Source organism: Eublepharis macularius, chromosome 2 (assembly GCF_028583425.1).
Source record: "Eublepharis macularius isolate TG4126 chromosome 2, MPM_Emac_v1.0, whole genome shotgun sequence".
NCBI lineage: Eukaryota > Metazoa > Chordata > Lepidosauria > Squamata > Eublepharidae > Eublepharis > Eublepharis macularius.
Window position 1 is genome coordinate 3,750,395 of NC_072791.1, and position 27,341 is coordinate 3,777,735.

Here is a 27,341-nt window from a genome sequence, read left to right on the forward strand (position 1 = left end):
ATTACATAAATTGGCTGAAAAAAATTCTTTTGACAAATGATAGAAATTTTCACGGCATGAACCAAAGATCTGCCCATGATTTGTTTGGAGGGGTTGAGAGGTTGGTGTTTTGGCTTGTTTGGCTGGAAAACTCCTTACGTAACATTCGACAGAAGAGCTGAGAAGGAACGCTGCGTAGTTCAGAATTCCTATTCCTACGAGGATTCACCGTGTCAATACCTGATTAAAAACAACCCATTTTCTCTGCTGTGCAAACTGAGGCCAGATTGTTTTCTCGGGTGGACAGATTTGGGTGGGACAACATTGCCCCCCAGATAGGGAAGTGGGGGGGGGGAATTCAGGTAGCTAATGTGGAACCCTTCCGTTTTTGGCTCACGGCCTCCATCCCTAGCTCCATATGAAGGAACAGACACCTCAGGCCTCATTGCTTCTCCATTGCTATGAAATAATGAACCCCCAAACAGCACCTGATGAAACTTGCGTGGAGTTGTCACAAAAGCACCATGATTTCTTTCACGACTTCATTTATTGCTGAATGCTGGGCAGATCGATAATTCGATCTTTGCTACTTCTAGCTTTCAGTACTTTATTCATGTGTATTATTTGCTGCATGTTTGCCTTATATCTCAGGCATCTTCGGCCTCAGTTTGGCAGTCTGCTTAGTCACCCAAATTAGCGAGACCAGGTTTATTTTATTTTTATTTATTTTATTTATTACATTTCTAGACCGCCCTCCTCAACGGACGGGCTCAGGGTGGTGTAACAGCATACAATTTGTAACATGCAGTTTAAAACAATAAAAACCTTACAAATAAACATTAAAACACTATTCCATATACAATAACATTTCTCAATTGGCAGATATAAATATTAAAATACAGCATTTTAGGTGCAGGGCTTGGCTCTTACATAATGACCTGCACCACACTTTATGAGCTCCTGCATGGGTGGTGGACGGTCTTCAGTGGTATGGCCGGCAAGAGGACAGCCTAGCCCCCACCAAATGCCTGGCGGAACATCTCCGTCCTGCAGGCCCGGCGGAAAGATAACAAATCCCGCCGGGCCCTAGTCTTCTCAGACAGAGAGCTCCACCAAGTCGGAGCCAGGACCAAAAAGGCCCTGGTTCTGGTAGAGGCCAGATGGACCTCCCTGGTGCCAGGGACCATCAGCTGCCAGCTTCAGCGAGAGACCCATCCCCCATTATGTTGCAGACTGTTGGGGAGGGGTTGTTTAAAAATGATGCCATGCTTTTTTTAAGATCAGGAGGAGTAGAAACAGGTTGGAATTCCCAGTATTACTTTACTTTAACACTCTTAAAGGTATGGCAATTAGTTATATTAAGTAATAAGCTGTTATTGTTAACAATTGATATTGTTAAGAAAAGGTAAGGATAAGATGGGGTAATAATGAAATAATGAGCTTTTTATTTTTTAAAAAAAATGAGTAGAAATAGGTTTGAATTCTGCATGTGTTGTTTATTTGAAAAAATATACACTAAATAGGCTTAATTATTATTCTAATTATTATTCTAATATCTATAAAGGTTATTATTTTTATACTCTGTATTTTAATAATCCTTGTAGCACATAGCGTTATATTTGCTCTTTGTTCCCTTTCTCTCCCTTTCTTTTTTCTATATTTCCTTTTTGTTTTAATAAAATATATTTTTAAAAACATGGCACCATGCTGGTGGCAGAATGTCACTTCTGGTGAATACCTTGAAGTGACTTCAGATCGTTGGGCAAAGATGTACGGTTTTAACATATAGTTTTTCCTAAATCCAATGCAGTTGCCTCAGTGTCATGCTGGCAATGTGATGTCACTTCCGGTATTCATTGGAAGTGACATCACACCACCAACACGGTGCCGTTTCCTCCATATTTGTGCCCTCACTCTTCCACTGGTTGCCATCAGCTGGCAACACTACCTTGAACTTATTTCTTAAATTACTATATAAGACTTAAACCGCCATTCACTACAAGCTGACTTCTCATACTGGAACAGAATCGAGAATTCTCAAAACTACTCCCCCCTCCAGTTTCCTTGCCGCAGTGCTCGTAGCTGACATGCACCCTCAAACTACCAAAGGGCTTTGGGGCCTTTAAAAAAAATCAGAAATTCCTTGACCATTGTGGCACAATAATGATACAGTAATTCCCCCCATCTGCTAATGCCTCTGAATCCCTAGGTTTGTTTGTTTGTTTTGTTTTAATTAAGACACTTGTTAAGTTTCTAGCTCTTTTTGCTGTGGAAATATAAGGGGTATATCAATGAAAACTGTGGCAAAACGGGGGCCTTTCCTCCCACTGGTAGACCCCGCTCTGCCTACCCCTCCCTTTTTGCCTTTGACCAGGCACCTGAAGGGGCTGTCTCCGGGTAGTTGCTGCCACCACTGTCCCTGTATGGGGTCCTGGTTAGGCGGGACAGCCTCCTAACCCCCCTCCTCTGCTAGTGGGCCCAAGCGGTTGGGGGACTATGTGGAACAGAAGAGCTTTCCTCCGTCATCAAGTCCAAAACTCATTTATTGAACTGCTAACTATACACAGGTAACTAAACAGTGAACGGAAGGACTAATAAAACCTAAACAGAAACCCCTACTCTATCTCCCTCATTAGATGTTGTGTAGGGCAGGCCTGATCCTTTGCTACCTGGGGTCACACTAGATCTCCCTCTCCCCTCAGAGCCATCCCTCCCTCCGCTCTCCAGCCACCAACTGTCCACTTCCAACTCCCCTCCGCCAACTGACTCGCTCTCCCTCCAATCACCTTCTACTCCAGAACTGGCCCCTCCCCTCTGCAGCCCATAGAAAGTTAACTCCACCAATAGAATGGTGTTTTTCCACAAAAACGATAAGTGACTTACAGTGCAATCCTAAAAAAGAGTTACTCCAGTCTAAGCCAATTGAAATCAATGGGCTTAGACCAGGGGTGGGCAATTGTTTTGGCTCGGGGGCCACTTTGTGGGAGCGGAGGTTAGCGGAGGGCCGCACCTTTTAAAATGATTGCATTCATTAGTTAACTTTGCATTTCAGAAAAGGTATAAATTGTATCATAAAAATCAATAAATTAAATTAAATAGTGGTAGTTTTATTCAATTTATTTATTGTGCTAATTTCATATCATCTATAGCTGCAAGCACATTTAATTTTAGAATCAGTTTAATGAGACAAATGTACCCTATCACACTTTTCTATAATTTTTCTGTCTTGGCGGGCCACAAAAAACTCTGTAGCGGGCCGCATGTGGGCAATTTGCCCACCCCTGGCTTAGACTAATTTAACTCTTTTTAGGATTGCACTGTTTGTTTCCTTTAATGAAAGCTTGGGAATTTAGATTGTGACAATTGCATAACATTGCATTGCAGTGATTTTACAATTAATATAAACACACAAAAGGGAAAAACCTGACACCCACAAATAATGAAAAATAATTAGAAAATCTATTTGACAATATACAACCATACACCGGAATATAACGTCAGTGACTACTGGCAAGAATACATGAATAGAAAAAACAGTACAGCTGTGACCTTCCATTACATAGACCAGAGAGAAAGTAACTGGTGAATTTCAGCTTTGTATTTCGGCGGTGGCTTTATGTGCAAAAAGAAGTATACTCCACATATCTGAAGATAAGAATACATCTATATATGTGAAGATGATAATTCAAAAGCTACCGTCATAGAATCTTTGTTATTCCTTAGAGCTCCAGCTATTCAAATTGTGGCTGTTTTTGTATGAAGCTATTCAGGTGTCTTGCATTTTTTCTATTCATGTATTCTTGTGAGTTGTCATTGACTTTATGTTCAGGTATATGTTTGTATATTGTCAAATAGAGTTTGCAATTTTTTTTTTCAATATTCGTGAGTGTCAAGTGTTTCCCTTTTGTGTGGTTACACTTTATATCAGTTGTTCTGGTATGTTGCCTTTTTCTTTTCCTTCCGTGATTTTGTAAAAGCAATCGTACACTCTTAAAGTGACAGTAAATTTGTGCTTAGACCGTCTTCCGTGGCATCACCGACCAGGCAGATCACTCTGTGAGTTCATATAGTCCCAGTTGAGACTAGACGGTCCAGTGATGTCCAGTTGTTCAGCTAAATATTCTGCATCCCGAATATCTGCAACAGAGAAGAGAAAGATCAACATACAAGATATTTACAGACTTGCACACTTCTTACTCTCACAGTGTTACATGCCTGGCTGGTGATTTGAAAGTCTGACAAGGAAATCAAGATTGTAGAGCAATTTAGGACACCACGGCAACTGGTCTAAGCACAGATTTGCTGTCACTTTAAGAGAGTATGATTGCGTTTACATTTTGCATTGGATCTTTGATCGTTGTGAGCTGTTATACTTGATATTTAATACTGATTATTTATTACTTCATATTTATTGTTAATCCTGGATGTTAACATTGGTATACTGCTGACATATTTATGAGTATACTTTGTAAGATAACCACTTTTGAGAACTTTGCACTTTATAAATTACACATTTCATAAGACATTGGTTATATGTAGTGATGGGTCGCCCACCGGGGACTCCCGTCCTCATTGAGAAAGACCAGAGCAAAGCAGGGAAGGTGGAAGATTAGGAGATTATGCCATGTGGATACTCCAAAAACCTGCTCCAGTTTGAATGTCAAACCAGAACGAAATGACCGTTTGGAAGCAATCCAAGTAGACTGTTCCGTGCTAGAAAGATTGAAGCTTTGCTTCGGCAGAACAGCCGATTCAAATGTGTTTCTTGCAAATAACCAAGAAAAATGGTTCCTATTCTCTGAAAATACCAGATGCCACATGTTTAGAGACTGAAAAGGAGGGATTTCTGGATGCAATGCTCAAATGACTTCTGACTTTTTAAAACATCTGGAGACTGCCTGGTTATCAGTGGCTGTTACCTGTGATAGCTAACTGGAAGCTGCTGTTGCATAGTGGTTAAGTGGCAGGGCTCTGAGCCAGCACTCTGCAGGTTCGACTCCCCATCATTCAAAAGTAACTTGTTTCACAAAGATCGACTTAAGACAGAAGTTATCTTCTTCTTCCCTAAATATCTTTTTTTTTTGCCTGCCTGGCTACAGGGTGAAACCAAGATCCTGAAGCTGAAGAATCTCCGTCCTCAGGACTATGCTAATTACAGCTGCATGGCTTCCGTCAGGAACGTCTGCAACATCTCCGACAAAATGGTGTCTTTCAGGCTTTCCAATAAAACAGGTATTGTACTGTTTCAGCAGCAAGCTGACTATATCAATATGTACCAGGCTAAAATGTATGCCTATAGTTTTAAGAGAAGTGCATCTTGGGAGTTGTAGTGCCTTACCCCACAGGTTCAGTTCCTGGGGCATTCAAAGCCCGCCAAAACTTGTTAAGGCCATTTCCTCTTTTGTTCATTCACACCTCAGCAGGGAGAGGAGCAAGTCATCTCTCTCTTTTCACCACATTCACTGGGTCTACAAAGCTACTTCAAGTGCCTTTATGCATGAAAGATGCACTCTCTCCTTTCGTTATTTCGAAGAATTGTGAGTAGAGATTCCTTATGTGTATGACCAAGTTAAATAAAACCATTTAAGTTTGTAACCCGTGCGTGTGCATTGACACTTGACAACTAAGGGTTGGGAATTCCCTCCTTGTGTCGGAATAGGTATTTTGCTATTTTTTTTAATTCTCAGAAAGACCAGCTGAGCTTCGGCATCTCAGTCTCCCCCCGCCTCCCCCCATCTTTGTGGGATTCAATTATCAGCACCAGATCTAGCCCCTGTGTCTCAGTTTGTGTTACCATTGCACACACACACACACATACTTATGCACAAACACACACAGAGAGACACGGAGAGACTACTACCACTTAAAATGGTCTTCCAGGGGTCTCTCTCTCTCTCTCTCTCACATACACACACACGCGCACGCACACACACACACACACACAAAGAAGGTTTTCAAGGCAACAACATTTTAATCGACCTTCTGGGATGTATATAAAGAATCTTTACCGCACTCTTTAGCCTTTTTTATAAATTGAAAATCCCCAACTCAGCCTTTCCTCATCGGAAAGATATCCCAACCTCTTAATCGTCTCGTCTCGGTTGCCCTGCTTTGTACTCCTTTCACCTCTGTAATATCTTTTTGAGATATGGTGACCGGAATTGCATAGAGCAAATGAGGTCACACCAATAGCTTCCTACAAGGGCATTACAATATTTTCTGTTTTATTTTCAATTCCTTCCCTAATAAACCTCAGCATGGGGTTTGCCTGTTTCACCGCAGCCTCACGCTGACAGTGCAGTCCTATGGAGCGTTACTCCGGTCTAAGCACTGTGAGTTTGGCCGTTTCCACATGCCCACTCACGGAACGCTGGTGGCTTTTCCCCACGAGTCCAAACGTCTCCATTTTGCAAAATGCTTCTAGGCCTCTTGGTTTTCGTTTTTTTCGGCTCCTTTTCTGGAACCATACTTTCCCTGGTCTTTTCTTTTGCTGTGGGCTGACGGAGCGCTTCTTCTGTGTTCTTGCGCATATGAACGGTTAAAGCACTCTGAGGAATCGTCCAATCACAGCCGAGCTGCTCCCCGAAGCTCTCAGCATGTGATCGCGCATGTGCAGAGCAAAAAAAAAAATATTGAAAGGTTGGTGAGCGATGATGATAGAAGTGCCCAGCCTCCCCTCCCAAACCACTTTTTCTAAGAACTGGGGGAGTCTGTCCTGCGACTTCAAAGCGCAAGGTAAACCTTTGGGGAAGTGTGTGTGGTGGCTGAGTTTTTGGAGCAACACACAAAAAAAGCAGGCGAAGGGCGGGAACGATCGGCTGTGTGGAAATAGCCTTTATCAGGCTACCTACTGCAACCCTAAGATCCCTTAAAATTCTCATCCAGTTTAGACGCCATCAGCATATATTCAAAGCTGGGATATTTTGTTCCGGTGTGCATCACCTTACACTCTCTTACACCGAACTTCATTTGATTTCGTTTCACTTTTGAGAGGATCTGCTTGTAACGGCTTCCGTTGGGTGAGTGATGCAAGGACACCAGTAGCAATGTGGAAGGAGCCTTGGCAACAGACTCACTGGGAGTCATGTTCAGGGACCGGGGCTTCCTTGCAAAGTGGTCATATTTGGAAACTAACATAGAAACTTTTTTTTTTTTAAATCTTGTGTCCTGTAGAGCAAGATGGGTAGCCATGTTATTCTGTCTGTAGCAGTGGAAAAGAGCAAGAGTCCTGTAGCACCTATAAGACTAACAAAATTAGTGGTAGGGTATGAGCTTTTGTGAGCCACAGCTCACTTCTTCAGATACGTGTACTGTCGCTTCCTTTGAAGTTACGGTAGTGAGGTAGATTCTACCTCTTGCCTACCACTCCACTGAGCAAATATTATTTATTTGTTTCCTTGTTTACTTATACCCCGCTTTTCCTTTGGTCTCAGGTCTGAAGTTCTCCTGCGGTCTAAGGAGCCTTCCTCCAACTTCAGTGGCTCTTCCTCCAATTCCTTCCTTGGAGGAAGAGCCAGTTAAGTACGAGAGAGGCAGACTCTAGGCTGGAGGAAGTTTTGGTAGAGAATGATGCGGTTCACCCCACTGCCTCTCGTTCTTGTGGATGGGAAACTTAGAAATCTAGATAAATGTGCACTTTCATTCTTATTGCCCCCTCATTGCATTGCAAATGTCCCAAGGCCTATAAACTCTGTCCAGAGGGAATCATAGGGTTGGAAGGAACCGCCAGGGTCATCTAGTCCAACCCCAAGCACAATGCAGGGAATTCACAACTACCTCTCCACCCTATATCCCCAGGGACCCCTGCTCCATTCCCAGAAGATGGCAAAACACCTCCAGGATCCCTAGATAAACTGGCCTGGGGAAAATTGCTTCCTGACCTCAGGGTGGCGATCAGCCTTACCTGGGCATGTAAGAAGTAGCCACAAGAAGTAAGCACTGATGTAACCCATTCTGCCCTCCCTCTCATGATCTGCCCAGGTTCACAGAATCATCATTGCTGTCAGGTGGCCATCTGGCCTCTGCTTAAAAACCTCCAAAGGAGAGCCCAACCGAGTAAGCTTGTTCCACTGAGGGACCTCTCTAACTGTCAAGAAGTTCTTCCTAATGTTTAGCCAAAAGCTCTTTTGATTTAGTTTCAACCCATTGGTTCTGGTCCGACCTTCTGGGGCAGCATAAAACAACTCCGCGCCATCCTCTATATGGCAGCCCTTCAAGTACTTGAAGATGGTTATCGTATCGCCTCTCAGAGCCAAACTACAAGTGACGCCTTACACAGGTTGGACACTTGTCAGCTTCCCTCAAGTTTTGATGGGAAATGTAGGTGCCCTGATTTTACAGCTTGGCTCTCCATTACAGCTGCAAGACCAGGATGCCTACATTTCCCACCAAAACTTGAGGGAAGCTGACTAGTGTCCAACCTGTGTAAGACGTCACTTGTAGTTTGGCTCTGAGTCATCTCCTCTCCAGGCTAAACATGCCGAGCTCCTTCAACTTTTCCTCATTGGGCTTGGCCCTTCTGCCCCATTTGCTCCCTGCCCCATTTGTTGCTTCTGTTCCTAGAAATTCTCTTGAGGTGACTTGCGTGGAGACCTCCCAGCCTCCCTCCATTCTGTGTGCAGAAAGTTCTGACTGGGGGAAATCTCCCCGAAGCTGTGTGCCCAAATCCAGCCCGTGTTAATTTACACCAGAGCTTTGCTTAGGAAAGGAGCTTTGCCAGAGGCTTTTGGTGAATCAGCAGCACCCCCCCCCCCACGCACGCACACAGACACACCACACACACACACACACACACACACGCACACACATCTTGTTCTGAGCAAAAAGCGGCTCGTTAGCAACGAATTCGGTGTTTGGTGGAATGCCATTCGCTGGCAAGTGTCAAAACATTTGGGAGAGAGCCGACTCAAGGAACCGGGGTTATTCTTTAATAATATAAATTCTGCAAAGGCACTGAAAGCCGATAATGAAGGAAGCTGCCGGAAGAAACCTTAATGAGGCTCTGGCTTTGTGTCTGGGGCGAGATTTTCAGTTTATTTGGATTTTGCATGTTGGCTCTTGCTGTAGCAAATTGCCCTCACTGGATTTGTGTGTGTGCGTGTGTATGCATTTTCTCGCCGGGAGAAGCATTCGCAATGTTCTGCCTGAAAATCTGAAAGCCGTTTTTCCCCTCTAGCAGCTAGAGCAGCAGGCGGGCTGGATTGGGACATTATAACAGCCTACGTCTGGTGTGGCCCAGATCCAGGCCCAATGGCCCTGCAGAATTTACAGCTCAGCAGGGGACACTCGCCTCAGCTTGAATAAAATTAACGGGCCAGCCAGTCCCTCAGATTGGGCCAGGGACAGCAGGCTTGTTTGGGCAGGGGTTTGAACCCTAGCTTTCCCAGGTGGAGTGTTTCTTGCAAGGGTGTAGCCTGAAAAGCCACTGATGAAGCAGCAGGGCCTGCCGGGGCATGGCACCAGCGGAGGCTCAGAAGGGTTGGCTGCCTCCTGTGATAACAGCAAATCAGTATACAAGAGAGAAAACCATTGCTAAAGAAGGAACTGAGGAGGAGGGCCAAAGGGAGCCCAGCCCCTTCCGCTCCCTTCTGGATCAGGCCATTCATCTGCCCCCCCAAATCCAACTCAGTCTCTGCCCTCTGTTCTAAGGGCTGATGGAGGGAGGCACCCTCGGATCTAATTCACCCAAACGACAGATGCAGCAGCTGCTGATCCTGGATTCTGCCCCTCTGGGTTGCAGGTAGGTTTGCCAATTTCCAGGTGGCAGCTGGAGATCTCCCAGAATTACAACTGATCCCCCTGCCATGAAGATCAGTTTCCCAGGAGATAATGGCTGCTTAGGAGGATGGCCTCGAAGGCATTAGACACTTCTGAGGTCCCTCCCAAAACTCTGCCCTCCCCAGGGCCCACTTCCGAAATCTCCAGGATTTCCCATCCCAGAGCTGGCAATCCTAATTTCAGATGGAGAAAATTACATGACCTCAGACTTCTCATGCCATAAGAAGGATCCAGTGAGGTGAAGTGGTTAGACTATTAAGCTACGACTGGTTAGGCCAGGGATCTCCAACATGGTGCCCATGGCGCCACTGCGGCCAGGACACCTTTCCTGGTATGAACCAAGTGTTTTTGGAAAGGGAATGGGCCCAGATGGGGCTTTTGCCAAGCATATCTTTTGATGGGCCATGGGAGATCCGATCGACTGTGCAGATTTTAAAAAAACATTGCTTTGGCTGGGTGGATACTGTTAATCCCAGGAGGAAAAAAAAATTAGAAGAAGAAGGAACTATCTTGTCAGATCTTGAGCTTCCAGGTTGCTATGGAGACTGAGGCCCAACGGGGCAACCCAGAGAGGCCCAAGCCCCTGTATAGTTTGGGTTGCCAGCTGCCTGGAGAAAAGTCTGCTTCCTTTAAAAGAGGAATATTGGAATATTGTTTACCAGATAATGTTATTTCCCTTCATGCTGTGAAAGCCTCAGCTGCCCACAGGGGTAGACTGAAAAGGAAAAACAGCTCTGGAAAGGCCTTTGCCTCGGGCCTGTCTCAGCCCCATTCTCCCTTTCCTATCTCTGGGTAGTTGCTGCCACCACTGCCCCTGTGTGGGGTCCTGGTTAGCCAGGACAGCCTCCTAAACTCCCTCCTCTGCTAGTGGGCCCAAGTGGTTGGGGGACTATGTGGGACAGAAGAGCTTTCTTCCTTCATAAATTCCAAAAAATAATTTATTTCACTTCTAACTGTGTGTGTGTGTGTGTTATGTGCCGTCAAGTCGTTTCCGACCTATGGCGACCCTGTGAATGAAAGACCTCCAAAATGTTCTCTCTCTAACAGACCTACTCAGATCCTGCAAACGGGAGGAGGTGGCTTCTTTGATTGAGTCCAGCCACCTCGTTTTAGGTCTTCCTTTTTTCCTGCTGCCTTCCACTTTTCCTAGCATTATTGACTTTCCCAGTGAATCTTGTCTTCTCATGATGTGACCAAAATACGATAGCTTTAGTCTGGTCATTTTAGCGTCTAAGGAGAATTCCGGCTTGATTTGATCGAGTACCCAGTTATTGGTCTTTTTGGCTGTCCTTGGTATCCGCAAAACCCACCTCCAGCACCACATTTCAAATGAATCAATTTTTTTTCCTGTCAGCTTTCTTTACCGTCCAGCTTTCACATCCATACATGGCAATGGGGAATACTTCTAACTATACACAAGCAAATATACATTGAACGGAAGGACTAATGAAACCTAAACAGAAACCCCTACTCTATCTCCCTCATTCCCTAGTTAGATGTTGTGTAGGGCAGGCCCGATCCTTTGATACCTGGGATCACACTAGATTTACCTCTCCCCTCAGAGCCATCTCCCCCTCAACTCCCCCCAGACACCAACTGTCCACTTCCAACTGCCCTCCACCAACTGACTTGCTCTCCCTCCCATTTTGTGGCAGGTTCTACCTCCTGCAGCGACCCTTTTGTGGCAGCCGTTTGTGTCCGCAAGCTCCAAAAGAACCCCTTAGTTAGCTCCTTTTAGCTCTTGGCGCGATCTTGGGCCACATCCTCTCTTCTTTAGTTTATTCTCATTCATTTCGTTTAAAACATTTTTACATCGCCTTTCCAGGAACCTGACAGAGGCATCGTAAAAAATAAAAAATTTTTTTTAAAAAACATTAAAAGAGATTAATTACAATCCAGTATTAAAACCCCGGTATTAAAAAAAAAAATCTTTAGCCTAGCTGACGTCATAGGGTTGTTTTGAAGGTAACATTTTTTCCAGGCCAGTTGGCAACCCTCTTTGCTGCTGGAGGAAAGTTGTTGTTGGAACTCATCAGGGCGTCTCTTAGAGTCTCTCTACATGACACGTCTTACACGAGGTCACTCAAGTGAAGGGAGACGCAATGTTAGCCGGGAAGCATAGTTTCACGTTTCACCGTCTCTACATAGAGCTGGCAGCAATCGCTCCTCAGAGTCTTTCTTAATTTCATCTTCACCTCCCCAAAGGAGAGGTGAAATTGACAGAGCCTTCGGGGAGGGTAAGGATGAAATTAACAAAGCCTTTGGGGAGTATTCTCTGCCGGCTCTCTCTTTTTAAACTGCCTTCCTGTAGAGAGGTGAAACGACTGCACTTTAAATTATGCTTCCAGGCTAATGTTATGACTTCCTTGCTAATGGACATGTGTGTGTGAAAATGTGGTGATGAAGGCTAAAGAGCACACATTTTCACACACACACACACACACACCCATTAGCAACATGCAAACCAAGGAAATGGAAGAGAAGACTCTGGGGAGCTAGCTGGCACCACAGACGGAAGCCGAGGTGCTGGAGCCTGGGTGAGAAGCCAGCCGCTCCCACCCCTTTCTGCCTCCTGCTCAACGTTCACCCGTTCATGACTGCAGAAAACTCTCCCCTCACTCACTCCCGAGTAGCAACCACAGGATGCCTCAGGGGTTGGAGGCTGTCGCTTCGCAGACACCCACTTAAGATCCGGGGCTTCAAATGCCGTGGGGCGAGTTAGCCGATTTCCTAAATGGGCGCATCGTCTGGCTTAATCAGAAACAAACAATTAAGCAGATGCCATCAAATCAATGGGAGTTCATCAAGAATGCATCAGACATAATGGAGTTTGCAGCATTACACGGAGGTGTAATTGGGTGCATTTACACCCACCTAATTCGGCAGCATTGGAAGTGGCTTAATTGTGTCTGTTGGGCTTGACTGTGAGCTGCCAGCGATCCGGCGTCGGCGTCTGTTCAGATCTCCTGCAGCATTTCAAATGATTTCCAGGGGGCTGCTTCCTCTCACAGTAGTTTTCTTTTTCCCTCAGTGCCAAAATTAAAATTGAGATTGGGTAGCCTTGTTAGTCTGTCAGGAGCAGGGCTTTTTTTCAGCAGGAACGTGGGGGAACGGCACTGGCGCGGAGGGCAATCTAAACTCCCCTCTGTCTGGAGATCAGGGGGTAGGGCCACCAGCCATATGACTATTTTCTCCGAGGGCAACCCACTGAGTTCCACCACCTCTTTTCCTAGAAAAAAAGCCCTGGTCAGGAGTAGTAGAAAAGGGCAAGAGTCCAGTAGCACCTATAAGACTAACAAAATTTGTGATAGAGTATGAGCTTTCGTGAGCCACAGCTCACTTCTTCAGATACTTATGTATAGGAACCCATGTCCCTCTGCTTAGAGAGTCTGAACTGAAGAAGTGAGCTGAAGAAGAAACTCACAAAAGCTCATGCTCTACCACAAATGTTGTTAGTCTTATGGGTGCTATTGGACTCTTGCTCTTTTCTAAAATTAAAATCGGTCTTCCTTTTTAGCCACAGTGATAAAGAAACAAGATTTTCATGAGTTTAGATAGTTTAAAGTGATAATGACGAGTTATGTCTATGTGAATTGGGTATGTTCAAGTGTACAGTTCATATTTTGTTGGTGTTTGTATGGCTTATGGCTTCGAGCGGAAAAGCAATAAACATATATTATTATATTATACTAAAATTGGTCTGCAGAAGGACTCAGATTCAGGACTTGGTGTTACCAGTTAAAAGGATCTTGGAAACCTGGTTAGTGGAAAGTCCTCCTCTGCCTAAGAGGACCACGCCTATTCCACGAAGACGATGCTAAGCTCAAAGGGTGCTTGGCAGTAGGCAACTTCCAAGGTTCATAGAGTCATCTTTTGCAAGCAGAAAGGCCAGATGGGAGATTGGGGGAATTCCTAGTGCAGCATGGAGTAAATGATGTTACCCCCTTGAAATTCCACCTTCCCAGACATCACCTCCCAAATCTCCTGGCATCTGGTAGAGCAGAGCTGGCAGCCCTAGAGCCTTTTGACGTTGTGAGATCATCCATCAGAGCCTCTTTCGTTCATGGAAGGGACATACTCTGTGCAGTGTCAGCAGCTGTGATTGGTAGGCTGTGTGAAGCCTCTTGGCTGGGCAGGATGCAGCTGCGTCCTAGAAACCTGCTCTTTGGCCCCTATCCATCAGCAACGGTATGCTTTCAGCCTGCCAGTTCCCCAACCTCTTGTCAGTCCTCGAGTGTTAGTCCCTGGCAGTAAGATCCCCAAGTCCCTCACAACAAGCAAACAGGTGCATTGGTTGAAGAATCTTTATTTAGAGATCTATTCAGTTCAAGTATTCACTCATAGGGAAAAGTTGGCAGAAGTAATTAGTCAAACTATAGGACTACTGATATAGAGGGATGCCCCCCCGCCTCTTTGCATTCAGGCGCGAAAACCTAAAAAGTTACATGGGGACAGAGTAGTTTAGTTTAGTTTAGACAAAGTACAGAGTGGAATCATTCCCTCCTGTGAAACAGATACAGTTCAGCACACAGCTGCAGCTTCGGCCCAAGGCCACTCAAAACTGAAAGCGCATATTTCTTAGACATAAGCCAGAGGCTGTTTGCTCCTCTAAAAATCAGAACTAGCCATCTAAACACTTTCAGATGAATTATATGAAATGCATAAGATACAGTATGGAACTTAGGCATTATGGCAATATGTACAACACAATGATGGCATGGCTGCTTATATCACTCTCAGTATAAAATGCAACAATGGCATGCATGGTAACACAATAATAATGGCATATGGCATATGAACACAACAATGGCATGGATGCTGGCATACAGGACACCCCTGGGCAGGTATGAATACATCCTGTGGGCCTTCCAAGGCCTCCGCCCACTTTCACAGCAGGCCCCAGCATCGATGCTTGCTCATCCACAGCATCTCCTTAGCCCTGAGTTGCCAGCTGGAGGCGAAGGAGGAGCGTGGCTTGCAAAGCACTTGGGACGGGGACCACTGTCTGAAAAGGAGATTTGGCACTGAGCGGTCTTGCTGGGCCTGGTGTCGTTTCCCTGAGTCCAGAAAGGCAAGCTCAGTGGCCTTCAGGTCCTCTCTCTGGTTGGAGCAATGGTTTCACTCTCCTTTTGAACATGCCATATGGGTGGATTAAGCCAACTGCTCGTGACGCAGCACACAATACAGGCATTTGTTGCCGGCGCGTCCCTTAAGGAAGGATGATCCCTTGGGATCGCTGTGGCTTAGTGGGGCGGGGCCATGTAATGACATCCCACCACGAGCCACCCTTTGATCTCCTTTGTCAAGGTCCAGGCGGGAAAGGTTTTCTTGGCTCGTAATCTCTCCATTAAGCCTCGGTCTGTTTTGTCTAACACTTTTTTGAAAGGAAGGGGTGGGGAAATCAGTGAAAATATACTGAAGAATTATCTTGTTTGAGGAGCACATGTGCATGTTCAATATATAAATATATAAAATCTTTAGCATGCATAACAATGGGTTGGCTGGCTCCGAGGTTGCCTGTAATCCCCAGATAAGGAAAACAGCCCCTTTAATGAGCAGAACGGCAGGATAAAGGGTACAGCGTTTGGCCTGTAGCGGAGAAATGAAAGAGCGAGTGATTGATGTCCCCAGCCTGTTGATGATATGTGGCAAAGGGATGTGCGACCGGTGCTGGCTACCCAGTGCTCTCTTTCCTTTCCCCCGTGGCACAGTCCAGTTTGGGAGGGAAAGTAACATGGTATAGCCCAGTCTCGTCACATCTTAAACAGGGTCAGTATTTGGGTGGGAGATAGCAGAGGAAGACTGGGGCTGCTCTACAAAGGAAGGCAATGGCAAACCAGTGTAGTTTTGTTTAGTTTATTAAGTTTATAGCCCACCCTCTTTGCAAGCGGGCTCGGGGTGGGTCACAACAACAAATCTATAACACAACAGACAAGGGGTTGGAAAACTGTTGGAAGTCAACAAAAGGGGGGGGGAAGGGAGGGGGTTAGAATTGAAATTATTTAAAGGGAAATGATTGTATGGAATATTTACACAATCTCTAATCCAATAAAAATGTAAAAAAAAAAATCTATAACACAACAAAGAGATAAAAGCTTAAGACATACAATAAATAGGAATTAAAATATAAACGACTACAGTGCAACGTATATTAAAAACCAATTTAGCCCAAGGAAGTGGCATTCGTCATTCCCCAGATAACACACTCGAACACCCAAGTACTGTGGAGTGCAACACAACAGGTTGTCCAAGATCAACCAACAAAGCAGGGTGGGCCAAAAGAGGCCACAGCAGGAAGGCTGGCTGGATAATTTCCCTATGCCTCAACCCATAACCATAGGCCTGGCGGAACATCTCCGTCTTACAGGCCCGGCGGAACTGTGACACGTCCTGCAGGGCCCGAGTCTCAACAGAGAGTGAGTTCCATCAGGCTGGCGCCAGGGCCCAAAACGGCTGCTTATCTCTTGCCTTGAAAGTGCATGCTGGGGTCACCATAAGTCTGTTGCAACTTGATGGCATATACAAGCATGCACCCCAGTTTGATAACCGCAGAGGAATCCAAAGCTATCATTTCAAGCCACGGTCATTTATTTCCACATTAATCTCAGCAAGGAAGTATGGAGTTAGAGTCTGCCGCTCTGCTCAGCTCACGGCAGCGCCTTCCTCTGGTGAAGGGAGCCGTCTTCTGCCATAGGAGTCCCTACATCTGAGGAAGGAACATAGTTGTAGGGAAGAACCCACAGCCACCTTCTCAGTACTGTTCCAGCAGGGAACAGACCACAGCCGTTCCTGTCTTACTTAGCAGCAGCAGAGAGATAAAAGTGTACAATTTTCCCGTTTTTTAAAAATTTTGAGCATATTTATTGTTAGTGTTTTTGTTCCACCAAATCTATTTCTTCTGCCCCCCTTTTGTTTTGCTTCATTTATGGCATTTTTGTATCTGCCATCATTGCAAACAGCCTTCTCAGGGCATGCCTAAGTTATTTGCCGTTTTTATGCAAGACAGGTGTCAATTTTAATATTTTAATACCATTTTTTGTTGTTGTTATTTTGGCTGGAGGGAAGGGAATCCTGTATTTCAACCTGAGTAATTTATTTATTTACTGCCTACTTTTCTCACTGAGGCACAAGGCGAACTGCACAGTGCAGGTGAAATACAATGCAGTCAACAGGTGGGACATTCACCAAGCAAGTACAACAAATGAACACATGTGTACAAATGAACACATTTAGGACATTCAGTGAAACTGATATAATGGGGTACAGTCGCAGAAAGAAACCACGAGAGAAGCTCCACCTTTGAAACTGAACCAGACTAGTCCCGAAATCCGATATCACATCCTTATCTGTAGTTTAAGAAGAAAATCTGTGGATGTCCCTTGCGTGTACAGGGATGGAGGTTATGGTGGGGAACTCAGTTGTTTCTGCCAAAGACAACAGGGACATAGAAGCTCTCTTGAACTGTCTGCCATGTCTCTTCTGAGCATTTTTGAGGTATGTTATGTGCCGTCAAGTCACCTCCGACCTATGGCAACCCAATGAATGAAAGACCTCCCAAACCTATCATTAACAGACTTGCTCAGTGTATTGTCGAAGGCTTTCACGGCCGGAGAACGATGGTTGTTGTGGGTTTTCCGGGCTGTATTGCCGTGGTCTTGGCATTGTAGTTCCTGACGTTTCGCCAGCAGCTGTGGCTGGCATCTTCAGAGGTGTAGCACCAAAAGACAGAGATCTCTCAGTGTCACACACTCTGAAGATGCCAGCCACAGCTGCTGGCGAAACGTCAGGAACTGCAATGCCAAGACCACGGCAATACAGCCTGGAAAACCCACAACAACCATAGACTTGCTCAGATCCTGCAAACTGGAGGACGTGGCTTCTTTGATTGAGTCCAGCCACCTCGTTTTAGGTCTTCCTCTTTTCCTACTGCCTTCCACTTTTCCCAGCATTATTGACTTTTCCAGGGAATCTTGTCTTTGAACAGCATTAAACGTGTGACTATTCAACGTGCACAGTATCTTGCAGCTAGGAAACACGGCCCCTGCACCGCAAGAAGCTTTCCATTTAAATCAGTCAGTTGGACCTAGGGTTGCTTGCTAATTCCAGGTTGGGAAATTCCTGGAGATTTGGGGGTGGAACTTGTGGAGGGACAAGGTTTGAGGAGGGGATGGAATGCAGCAGTGTATAATGCTATAGATTCCACCCTCCAGGGCAGCCATTTTCCCCAGGGGAACTGATCTCCATAGACTGGAGACCAGTCATAATTCCAGGAGGTTTGCAATCCTGGTTGGACCCCCAAGGACTAAAGGAAAGCCCTCTTGGAGGGGCTGAGCCTCTTAAAGCAGGGCTGCAGACAGTTTGCGCCTCCACACTGATTAGCCAGAGCCCATATCTGTAACTGTCTCGCTGCCCCATAAGCTCTCCATTCTACACTCTGTCTGGAAGGCTCCAACGGTTATATACTGGCCTCACCCTTCTGGGAAGTTGTGTGACAGCTGTGAAAAAGGCCTGGGTTGCCAGGCCCCTTCAACCTCCCGGTGGTGGATTGGGGCCTGGCACTTACCTGCGGGGGTGGAGGGTGCACGTGTGTTTTGCGCGCGCGTGCTCCTGCAAGCAAAATGAGATCACTTCTGGGAAGTGACATCATCACGCGGCCCCTGGGAGTCCACCCACACTCTGCAGAGGCCCGGATTGGGGATGTTGCGGAGTGCAGAAGCGCTCCTGCCCTCCACAACGGCCCAAAATGCACTCATTTTGCCCCAGATCGGGATAGTTTCGGGCTCATTTTGGCATGGATCGGGCATGCACAGCGCTGCAGGGGAGCGCACATGGAAGATTAACTCCCCCCCCCACTAGCCAGGTAAGCGGGGGTGAGGTGTGGGAGTGGGGGCGGGGGATCCCCTGCCTCCAGCAGGGGTCTGGCATCCCTAGCTGAAACAGATGGTGTCTTGAGGAGGAGGGGACTGCTAAGGGATCCTCTTGTGTGGAGCACAGCTGCTGCCTGGGTTTGTAACTGGAGAGAAGGTCCTGAGCCTTAGGTAATGAAGGACGTGAAAGGTTAACAGAAAAACCCAAAAGCACACAGCCACCCTGAGAAGAGACTTCCGGACCAGTGAAATGTGGTCCTGATGGCTCCCTTCCCATAACACACGAGTAGCTGCAGTTTGCACCAGCTGAAATTTCAGGATTTCCTCCAAGGTACACCCCTATACAGTGTGTTACAGTAGTCTGGCATCAAGGTTATTACACTGAATACTTTTTTAAAAAATTGGTGAAGGTTCTGGGAGAAGGTGTGATTAAAGGATCATGGGGAGAGCAGGTTGAGAGGAAACCTTTGGGCAGAGAAGGGAGTGATTGTGGGGAAGAAAGCAGTTTCATAGGCATGGAGGACATGCTGGGAAGTGAACTCAAAGAAGGTGAGGCAAGCAGAGTGGAAGAGCCGGGTGCTGAATGAGGTGGGCACCCAGTGCAAGCAATTGCAGGTAGAAATGGGCACGAACTGGGAAAATGGTGGTTCGTTGCGGTTTGTGATTGGTCGTGTTTCACAAACCACGAACTGCAATGAACTTGCCAGATTCGTGAACCGGTTTGTTTGGTTCATTAGTTCATCACTTCCGGGGCTTCAGAAGGTCTATAGAAAGCCCATCCCCCTCGTTGCCTAGGTAACATATTGATTGGCACCAGGTTATTTGCAGCGACGAACCAAAAAACGAACCATACGAACCACTCTAAAAAATCATAGTGGTTCGTCATGGTTCATCAGAAATGAGCTCCGATGAATTGCCGGTTCGTGAACCAAAAACCAGCCCGGTTCTAATTGCAGGTTCTTCCAGCAGCACTGCCTCCCTTCTGTACTGCTGGGCCTTGAGCCTGCTCTACAGTAGAAGGGGCAGTGTCAGCAATCAGCTGGAGCAACCCATTCCAGACACCAGCATTCCTCTGCAGAAGCTGCATCCTGGCTCATGGCAGCCCTGGCCTGGTGGCACTTGACCCCCTTCTGTTGCATTTACCTTCTATGAAGTACGTCATGACGGGAGGGCGGAAGGCAAGCATTGAATAAAGAAGGGGGTGAGTCCTATTTAAGGGTTCACAGCCCTCCAAGCCCCGACTCCAGACAAACACATTTCTGTGCATTTGCCAGAAATGCACAAGTCCTGCCATCCCATTCCTCTCTTGACAGTTGTTGATATTCAAGCAGGAGGTTGGTTTTTCCTCCTCCTTTGCTCTGATGGATGCTCAGTCACCCTGGCGGCCCTGCTGCAGAATATTCTGAAATCTCTGGGCAGCATTCTAACACCACCAGGCAGTTTTTTTGCCTAGTTTGTTGGATGGGGTGTGCTGGAGGAAATGAAGCCCTTTGCCCTCTTTGCTCGCTCTGTGTCTGAGGCAATTACTGCCAGCGTTAATGAGTGATCCGTTTGGGGATCAGAAGACATTGTGGTGGGTCACCGACTGCAATATGCCACTGTTTTTTTTAAAAAAAACGTTGCTTTCCTTTAGGTCTCGGTTTGTGGCAACCACCCTTTGGGATAGGAATAAGTTCATGGATTTGGTGAGTGAATTAGAACAGCAAAGGGGTGAAGACATAAAGGCCGTTTCCACACGGCTTACCTTATTCTGCAAAATAGCGAAATCTCGCGAGTAGACGCTGTTATTGCGTCTTCTCGCGTGATAACAGCGTCTTCTCACGAGATATTGCGCGAGATTTCGCTATTTTGCAGAATAAGGTAAGCCGTGTGGAAACAGCCAAAGTCTTGTATTCAAATCTTGGCTCTGCCTCGGCCTCAGTAGGTTAGGTCAGCTGCTCTTCTCTCATGGTCACTCTAGACGATACTTTCAAGGGTTTACCACAGATCCAGCCTGTACTCCATTCATTCCTATAGCAGCTCTGGGGAACAGCTTCTATTAAAAAAAAGAGAGTTCAGATGAGCTCGGAAAGCTGCCACTGGGGGAGGGAGAGCTCCTACCTCTCTCCCAAGCTTCTTCCCCTGTGCAAAAACAGTGTGTGTGTGTGTGTGTGTGTGGAGGTGGGGGGGGGTTCCCATTTCTGCTGCTGCATGTGCACACAATACCTCCACATGGAGCAGCAGAAATGGAGAAATGTTTCCCCTCCACAGGGAAAAAATCTGGGAGAAAAGGCAGGGGCTGTCCCTTTCCCAGCAGCAGCTTCTCAGCCCACTTACACTCTCCTTTCTTAATAGAAGCCATTCCCTGGAGTTGCTGTGTGACCGTGTGGCACACAGGTTGGTTCAGTGGTGAACTCGTAAAAGAAGTAACGTCTAGAGTGACCTCTCAGCCTCTGTGCTTTATCTGAAGCAGGGAGATGATAATACCGGCAGGCTTCGTAGAAATATTGTTATCCATTGCGGTTAGCAGAACTAATCTGTACGGACCATCCCCAAACACCACCAGGCCTCTTTTTATGTGACTTGGGTTCAGGTCTTACTTTTACATTTCAATTGAACAGTTTTGAACCATTTACAGACTCAGTTTCCCATCTGCAAACTGGGCAGAATGCTGACCGATTTTGAAAGGTTACGGCAAGGAGGAATGCAAAAGGTTTCTAAAGTGTCTCGCTTGTTCCATGGTATGTTATCAATGTTGAGGAGCATTGCAATATTTGCAATATACATCTCTCACATGCATACATACACACACAGATAGTTTTTTTTCCTATTTGGGTTTTTTAAATGTTACCATTAAATAATCATGTCTTCTCAGTCAGCGGCCTTCCGTTGGGTGAAGAGGCCAAGTGTGAGTGGCAGCCAGAACTGTGGAGATCCGTGGCCTTGTGGCTTTCTTTTTAATTGCCTGCCCACCTGCTCAGTTCTGTGAGCCTAGAAGTGCAGAGAATTTTAAGTGCTTTTCAGGTTTTCTTTTAAGAGCCCTCTTGCAAAATGGCTGCTTTCCAAACGGCCCTCTCTCCGAGAAAATATCTTTCAGTAACATCCATAATAAAGTCTTGATTGGAGACATAAATTAGCCACGGGCTGGCCAACGGATATGCCTTCCCGCAGATGAGTCTTGGCTGAGTCTTTCGGCTGAAGTTGCCTGTAATTACTGGAAGCTTTAAAAGAAGCTGGATATTTTAAAAAGCTCCAAAATATGGAAGATTTTTTTTTTTTTTTTTTGCAATCAGTTGTTGAACGTTGATAGATTTTGGCACACAGTTTGGGCTCTGGCAGTGCAATCCTAAACAGAGTGAAGGCTTTCTATTTCTATCTAAGTTAAGCTTGCCGGCCTCTAGGTGGTGTCTGGAGATCTCCTGGAACCACAACTGATCTCCAAACTAAAGAGAACATAATTTCCCTAGAGAAAATGGTTGCTTTGGAGGATGAACTGTATGGCATGATACTCTGCTGAGTGTGATGTCCTCCTTTTGCTTGCGGGTCCCAGTTTAGAGTTTTGACTCAGGCAGTTGTCCTCAGGTCTGTTCAGCAGAAACAAGCTGGCTCGAGCCATTTATTTGCAAGGAGACCACTCCAACAACCTACAATTTCAGCTAACATACAAAACTGGAAACCAGAAATAAGAGCTCCACCCAATAGGACCAAACTAAACGAGACAGATATTAGGGGAGGAGCAGACTGCTCCATTACAGACAGACATAGATGCAATAAATATACCACACTGAGGTCCCTCCCCTCCACAAATCCTACCCTCCTCAGGCTTTACCCTCAAACCTCGAGTAATTTCCAAGCTGGGAGCTGTCCACACTGACCATTGCCCCTCTTTGCATCACAGAGTGGCAAGAAGAGATGGTGAACCAGCCAGCGACTCCCCTCTTCGGCTCCCAGATGTCAAAGATATATCTGGATTTGAAAGCTGTCCTGAGCCTAGGCCTGTAGTGTCCCTGCCTTCATTCTGTATATTTTTGTAACCGTTCTCCTATTTACTTAACTGTTACAAGATTTGTTTAATAAACTTCCTTTCCCACTGTGCCTGGGTCCTTCCGGCCTCAAGTTTGGTCATACATCAAGGCATACCTGACTGAAAAAGTTGTTACTGGAGAAGGGCAGAGAAGGTACTCTGATGAAAGCTGCAGACTTCAGGGTGCATTCTTACAAGAGAAGTCCTTACCCGTGGCAAACCACACATGTCCCTGCCTCCTTCCACAACCGGAGGATAGCTTGGATTTATGGACTTCTTTCATCTGTGTGGCTGTGTGGCTGTGTGTGGACTTCTTTCATAACTGAAATGTTACTTTTAAATATATTGCTGACATTTAAAAAAAATCATATTAGGAAAGCAGAGTATAGGTTGCCAAATAAAAACAAATATTAAAAGAACCGGAAGATTTTCCTCTTCCATTTGGCTACCTCAGTGTTGGTACATTAACTGGTACTGCTGTAACTTTAAACTTACTACATCGATAGGATCGCTAGATGAGATGGTTGCCTGAATTTTCTCCATCTTCTGGACCGCTAGACCCGTGCTCCTTTGGGCTCTCTTACCTAGATTTCTAGCTGTTATTATATTTAAAGCAAATGTCGAGTTCTGATGAATGGATTACGGATTTAAAATTGATTGAATAACAGGAAGCAGAGCGTAGGAATAAATGGCTGGTTCTCGCAATGTAGGGAGGTGAGCAGTAGGGGCCCATAAGGATCAATGCTGGGCCAGTGTTATTTAATTTTTTTTTTCATAAATGGTTTGGAATCGGGAGTGAGTAGGGTAGCGGCCAAGTTTGTGGACAATACCAAATTATTTTGAGTAGTAAAAACCAAAGTAGCTTGTGAAGAGCTGCAAAAATGTGGAAAGGAGGGATGTATTGTAGGGAGATGGTTTCAGAGAGATGTTTCACTAATGGATTAGGATCATAGAATCATAGAATCATAGAGTTGGAAGGGGCCATACAGACCATCTAGTCCAACCCCCTGCCCAGTGCAGGATCAGCCTAAAGCATCTCTGACAAGTGTTCATCCAGCCTCATCTTGAAAACTGCCAGTGAGGGGGAGCTCACCACCTCCCTAGGCAGCTGATTCCACTTTTGAACTACTCTGACCGTGGAAAAGTTTTTCCTAATATCCAGCCGGTACCTTTGTGCATGTAGTTTTAGCCCATTGCTTCGCGTCCTACCCTCTGCTGCCAACTGGAACAGATCCCTGCCCTCCTCCTAATGACAGCCTTTCAAATATTAAAGAGAGCAATCATGTCCCCCCTCAACCTCCTCTTCTCCAAACTAAACATTCCCAAGGCCCCCACCCTTTCCTCGTAGGGCTCAGTCTCCAGACCCCTGATCATCCTCATCGCTCTCCTCTGCACCCTCTCGATCTTGTCCACATCCTTTTTGAAGTGAGGCCTCCAGAACTGCACACAATACTCCAGGTGCGGCCTGACCAAGGCAGTATAGAGAGGGGCTATGACCTCCTGCAATTTCGATGCTATGGCCCCTTTGATAAAACCCAGGATTGAATTAGCCTTTTTTGCCACTGCATCACACTGACTGCTCATATTTAGTTTACAGTCCACTCTTACCCCAAGATCCCTTTCACATAGACTACTGCCCAGAAGTGTATCCCCCATCCAGTATTTGTGCTTCCCATTTTTGTGGCCCAGATGTAATACTGTGCACTTGTCTTTATTGAAATACATCCTATTCACAGCTTCCCACTTCTCCAGAGTATTCAGGTCTTGTTGAATTTTAATTCTATCTTCTTGGGTGTTTGCTACTTTTCCCAATTTGGTATCATCAGCAAATTTAATGAGCAGCCCTTCCACCCCTTCATCCAGATCATTGATAAAAATACTGAAAAGTATCAGCCCCCAAACCAAGCCCTGTGGCACCCCACTGGACCCCTCCCTCTAATCTGATGAAACGTCGTTGACCACCACTCTTTGGGTGCGGTCCTCCAACCAGTTCCCTATCCAGCGAACTGTCCACAGTCTTCCAGTTTGCCCATCAGAATGTCATGGGGGACCTTATCAAAAGCTTTACTGAAATCCAGATAAATCACGTCAACAGAGTTCCTCCAATCCGGTAAGCTGGTCACTCGATCAAAGAAGGAAACCAGGTTGGTCTGGCAAGGATGGAACCATACACTTCACCATTATACCACTCTTCATTCATTCATTCATTCATTCATTCATTCATTTATAGTCCGCCATTCTCATTAAGACTCAAGGTGGATTACACAGTATGAAATTAGTACAATCAATATTAAGAACATTTCAATACAGTATGAAGGACATTTCCATAAGCAATGCCATAGAGTAAATAGATACACGTTTAAAAGACAGAGTACTAGCAAGAATCCAATACTGAGTAGAAAAAAATACTGAAACAGAACATACTCAATTCTAGGACTGTCATTAGACAACATTGAGCACAGGTGGTACATAGGAGTGATACCTGTTGCTTTAAGTATGACCCTACTGAGTAGTTCTATGGTGTCGAATGTCAGTCCTAGAATTGCTTATGCTCTGTTTCCGCATTTCTTCAACTCTGCATTGGATTCTTGGTAATGCTGTGTCTTTGTAAACTTGTATTTAGGTACCCTATGGCATTTTTTATTAAAATGTCCTTGATATTGACTGTACCAGTTTGGTGAGCCAGTTTGGAGAGCAAGTTTGGTGTAGTGGTTAAGAGTGCGAGACTCTAATCTGGAGAGCCAGGTTTGATTCCACACTCCTCCACTCGAAGCCAGCTGGGTGACCTTGGATCAGTCACAGCTCTCTCAGAGCTCTCTCAGCCCCACCCACCTCACAGGCTATTCTGTTGTGGAGATAACGATGGCATACTTTGTAAACCACTTTGAGTAGGCATTAAGTTGTCCTGAAGGACAGTATATAAATCAAATGTTGTTGTTATTACCAATAGCAAACTATGTAATCCGTCTTGAATCTCAGTGAGAAAGGCAAACTATAAATGATGTAAGTAAGTAAGTAAACAAATAAATTGTAGGCAAGTGTAAGCTGATGAACATCAGAACAAAAAATTCAAACTTTAAATGTATGCTGATGGGGTCTGAACTGGCTGAAACTCAGATTGAAAGAGTTCTTGGGGTTGTAGTGGAAAGCTTGATGAAAATGTTGACTTCATGTGCAGCAGCAGTGAAAAACAAAAGCTCATGTTGTGGGTTATTAGGAAAGGGATTGATAAAATATAATAGCCAATATTGTAAAGCCCTCGTATACAACTGTGACGCAGTCTCATTTTGGAATGCTTTGTCAGGTTCTTGTCTTCATATCTCTGCTAAAGATGCTGCAGATTTTATGTTGAACATGTTTGACAGTCAAACTTTCCATGCAGTCAAACTTTCCAGTCTGTTCAGTTCTCAGTGCCTAGGTAACCAAAAAGGAGAGAGTCCTTTACTAGAGTAATACAGCCAGAAGAACCCAACTAGTTCTAAGAGACCCCCAAAAATATGTAATATACTTTTAAAAAATTTTTTTTAACAAAGTGCAAGTGCTGTAAGTGCAAGAACTTATAGCATTATATTACTACCGTTTCAAACATTGCAGATTCTCCTACATGAACCAATGCTATATAAATATAGTGATAGAAAATCACAATCCATCTATACATTCAAGAAGTCTATTTGAATCCTAGTATAAGGTAAGTATCCATGTCCAAAATTCAGAATGTTATATATTTTTTATATATATATATTTATTTATATATATATTGGGTCTCTTAGAACTAGTTGGGTTCTTCTGGTTGTGTTGCAGTTCTCAGTGCCTGCCAATCAGGTTTTTATCATTGTCTGTCGGACTGCGGTTTTCAAAACTGTGCATGTACAAAGTGCTGCCAGTCCAAACATATTAGCAGCCATAAATTAAGGACTACTTAGATTAGAAGGACTACTTCTAATTAAATTAAGGAATACTCCTACTTAGAAGGGTAGGAGTTTATCTTAAACATTGCAAGTATTTATAACTGGTTTATGTAACTTTGGATTGATTTAACTATTCGATGTCTGCCACCATTTTCTCTGTTTTTTGCTTGCCACTGGAAGGCTTTCTCAGAGTTTGTGAGCTAATGTCCTAATAATGTATTTCCAGAAACAGTGAAGCCCCAGCTATCATTTTTTTTAGAGACTCTAGCCCCTTCCATTGTAGAGTTATAAGGGAAAATGTGCTGCCTGCATCTTTTCCACTTATAACTCCACAACAGAAGGGGTTAGAGACCTTTTTAAAAAAATGAAAGCTGAGACTTCAGTGCTCCTGGCAATACATCATTAGCAGGGCTTTTTTTTCTGGGAAAAGAGGTGGTGGAACTCAGTGGGTTGCCAGCACAGGGGGCAACTCTTGGCAAGAGGTGGTGCCCCTGGTACCACATGTGCGCACGCAAAATGCATGCATGCTCCCAGGGCCAATGACATCACTTTGGGTCAGTTGGAACAAGGGGGGAGTTTTTAAAAGTTTAAATCGCCCTCAGCGAAAATGGTCACATGGCTGGTGGCCCCGCCCCCTGATCTCCAGGCAGAGGGGAGTTTAGATTGCCCTCTGCGCAACTCCAGCAGCATGGAGGGCAATCTCAACTCCCCTCTGTCTGGAGATCAGGGGGCGGGGCCACCAGCCATGTGACCATTTTCAAGAGGTTCCGGAACTCCGTTCCAACACGTTCCAGCTTTACCTTTTTA

The 27,341-nt window shown here is 45.3% G+C and overlaps 1 protein-coding gene across 1 annotated transcript in view; it reads left to right on the forward strand.

Annotated features, from left to right (window-relative positions):
* The window catches only part of MDGA2 (MAM domain containing glycosylphosphatidylinositol anchor 2), a 680,911-nt gene that overhangs the window by 358,434 nt on the left and 295,136 nt on the right, over window positions 1–27,341 (forward strand). The window contains exon 5 of the mRNA XM_054971659.1: window positions 5,079–5,211. Within this exon, the coding sequence (XP_054827634.1) occupies window positions 5,079–5,211 (133 nt within the window). The remainder of the gene's footprint in view (window positions 1–5,078; window positions 5,212–27,341) is intronic.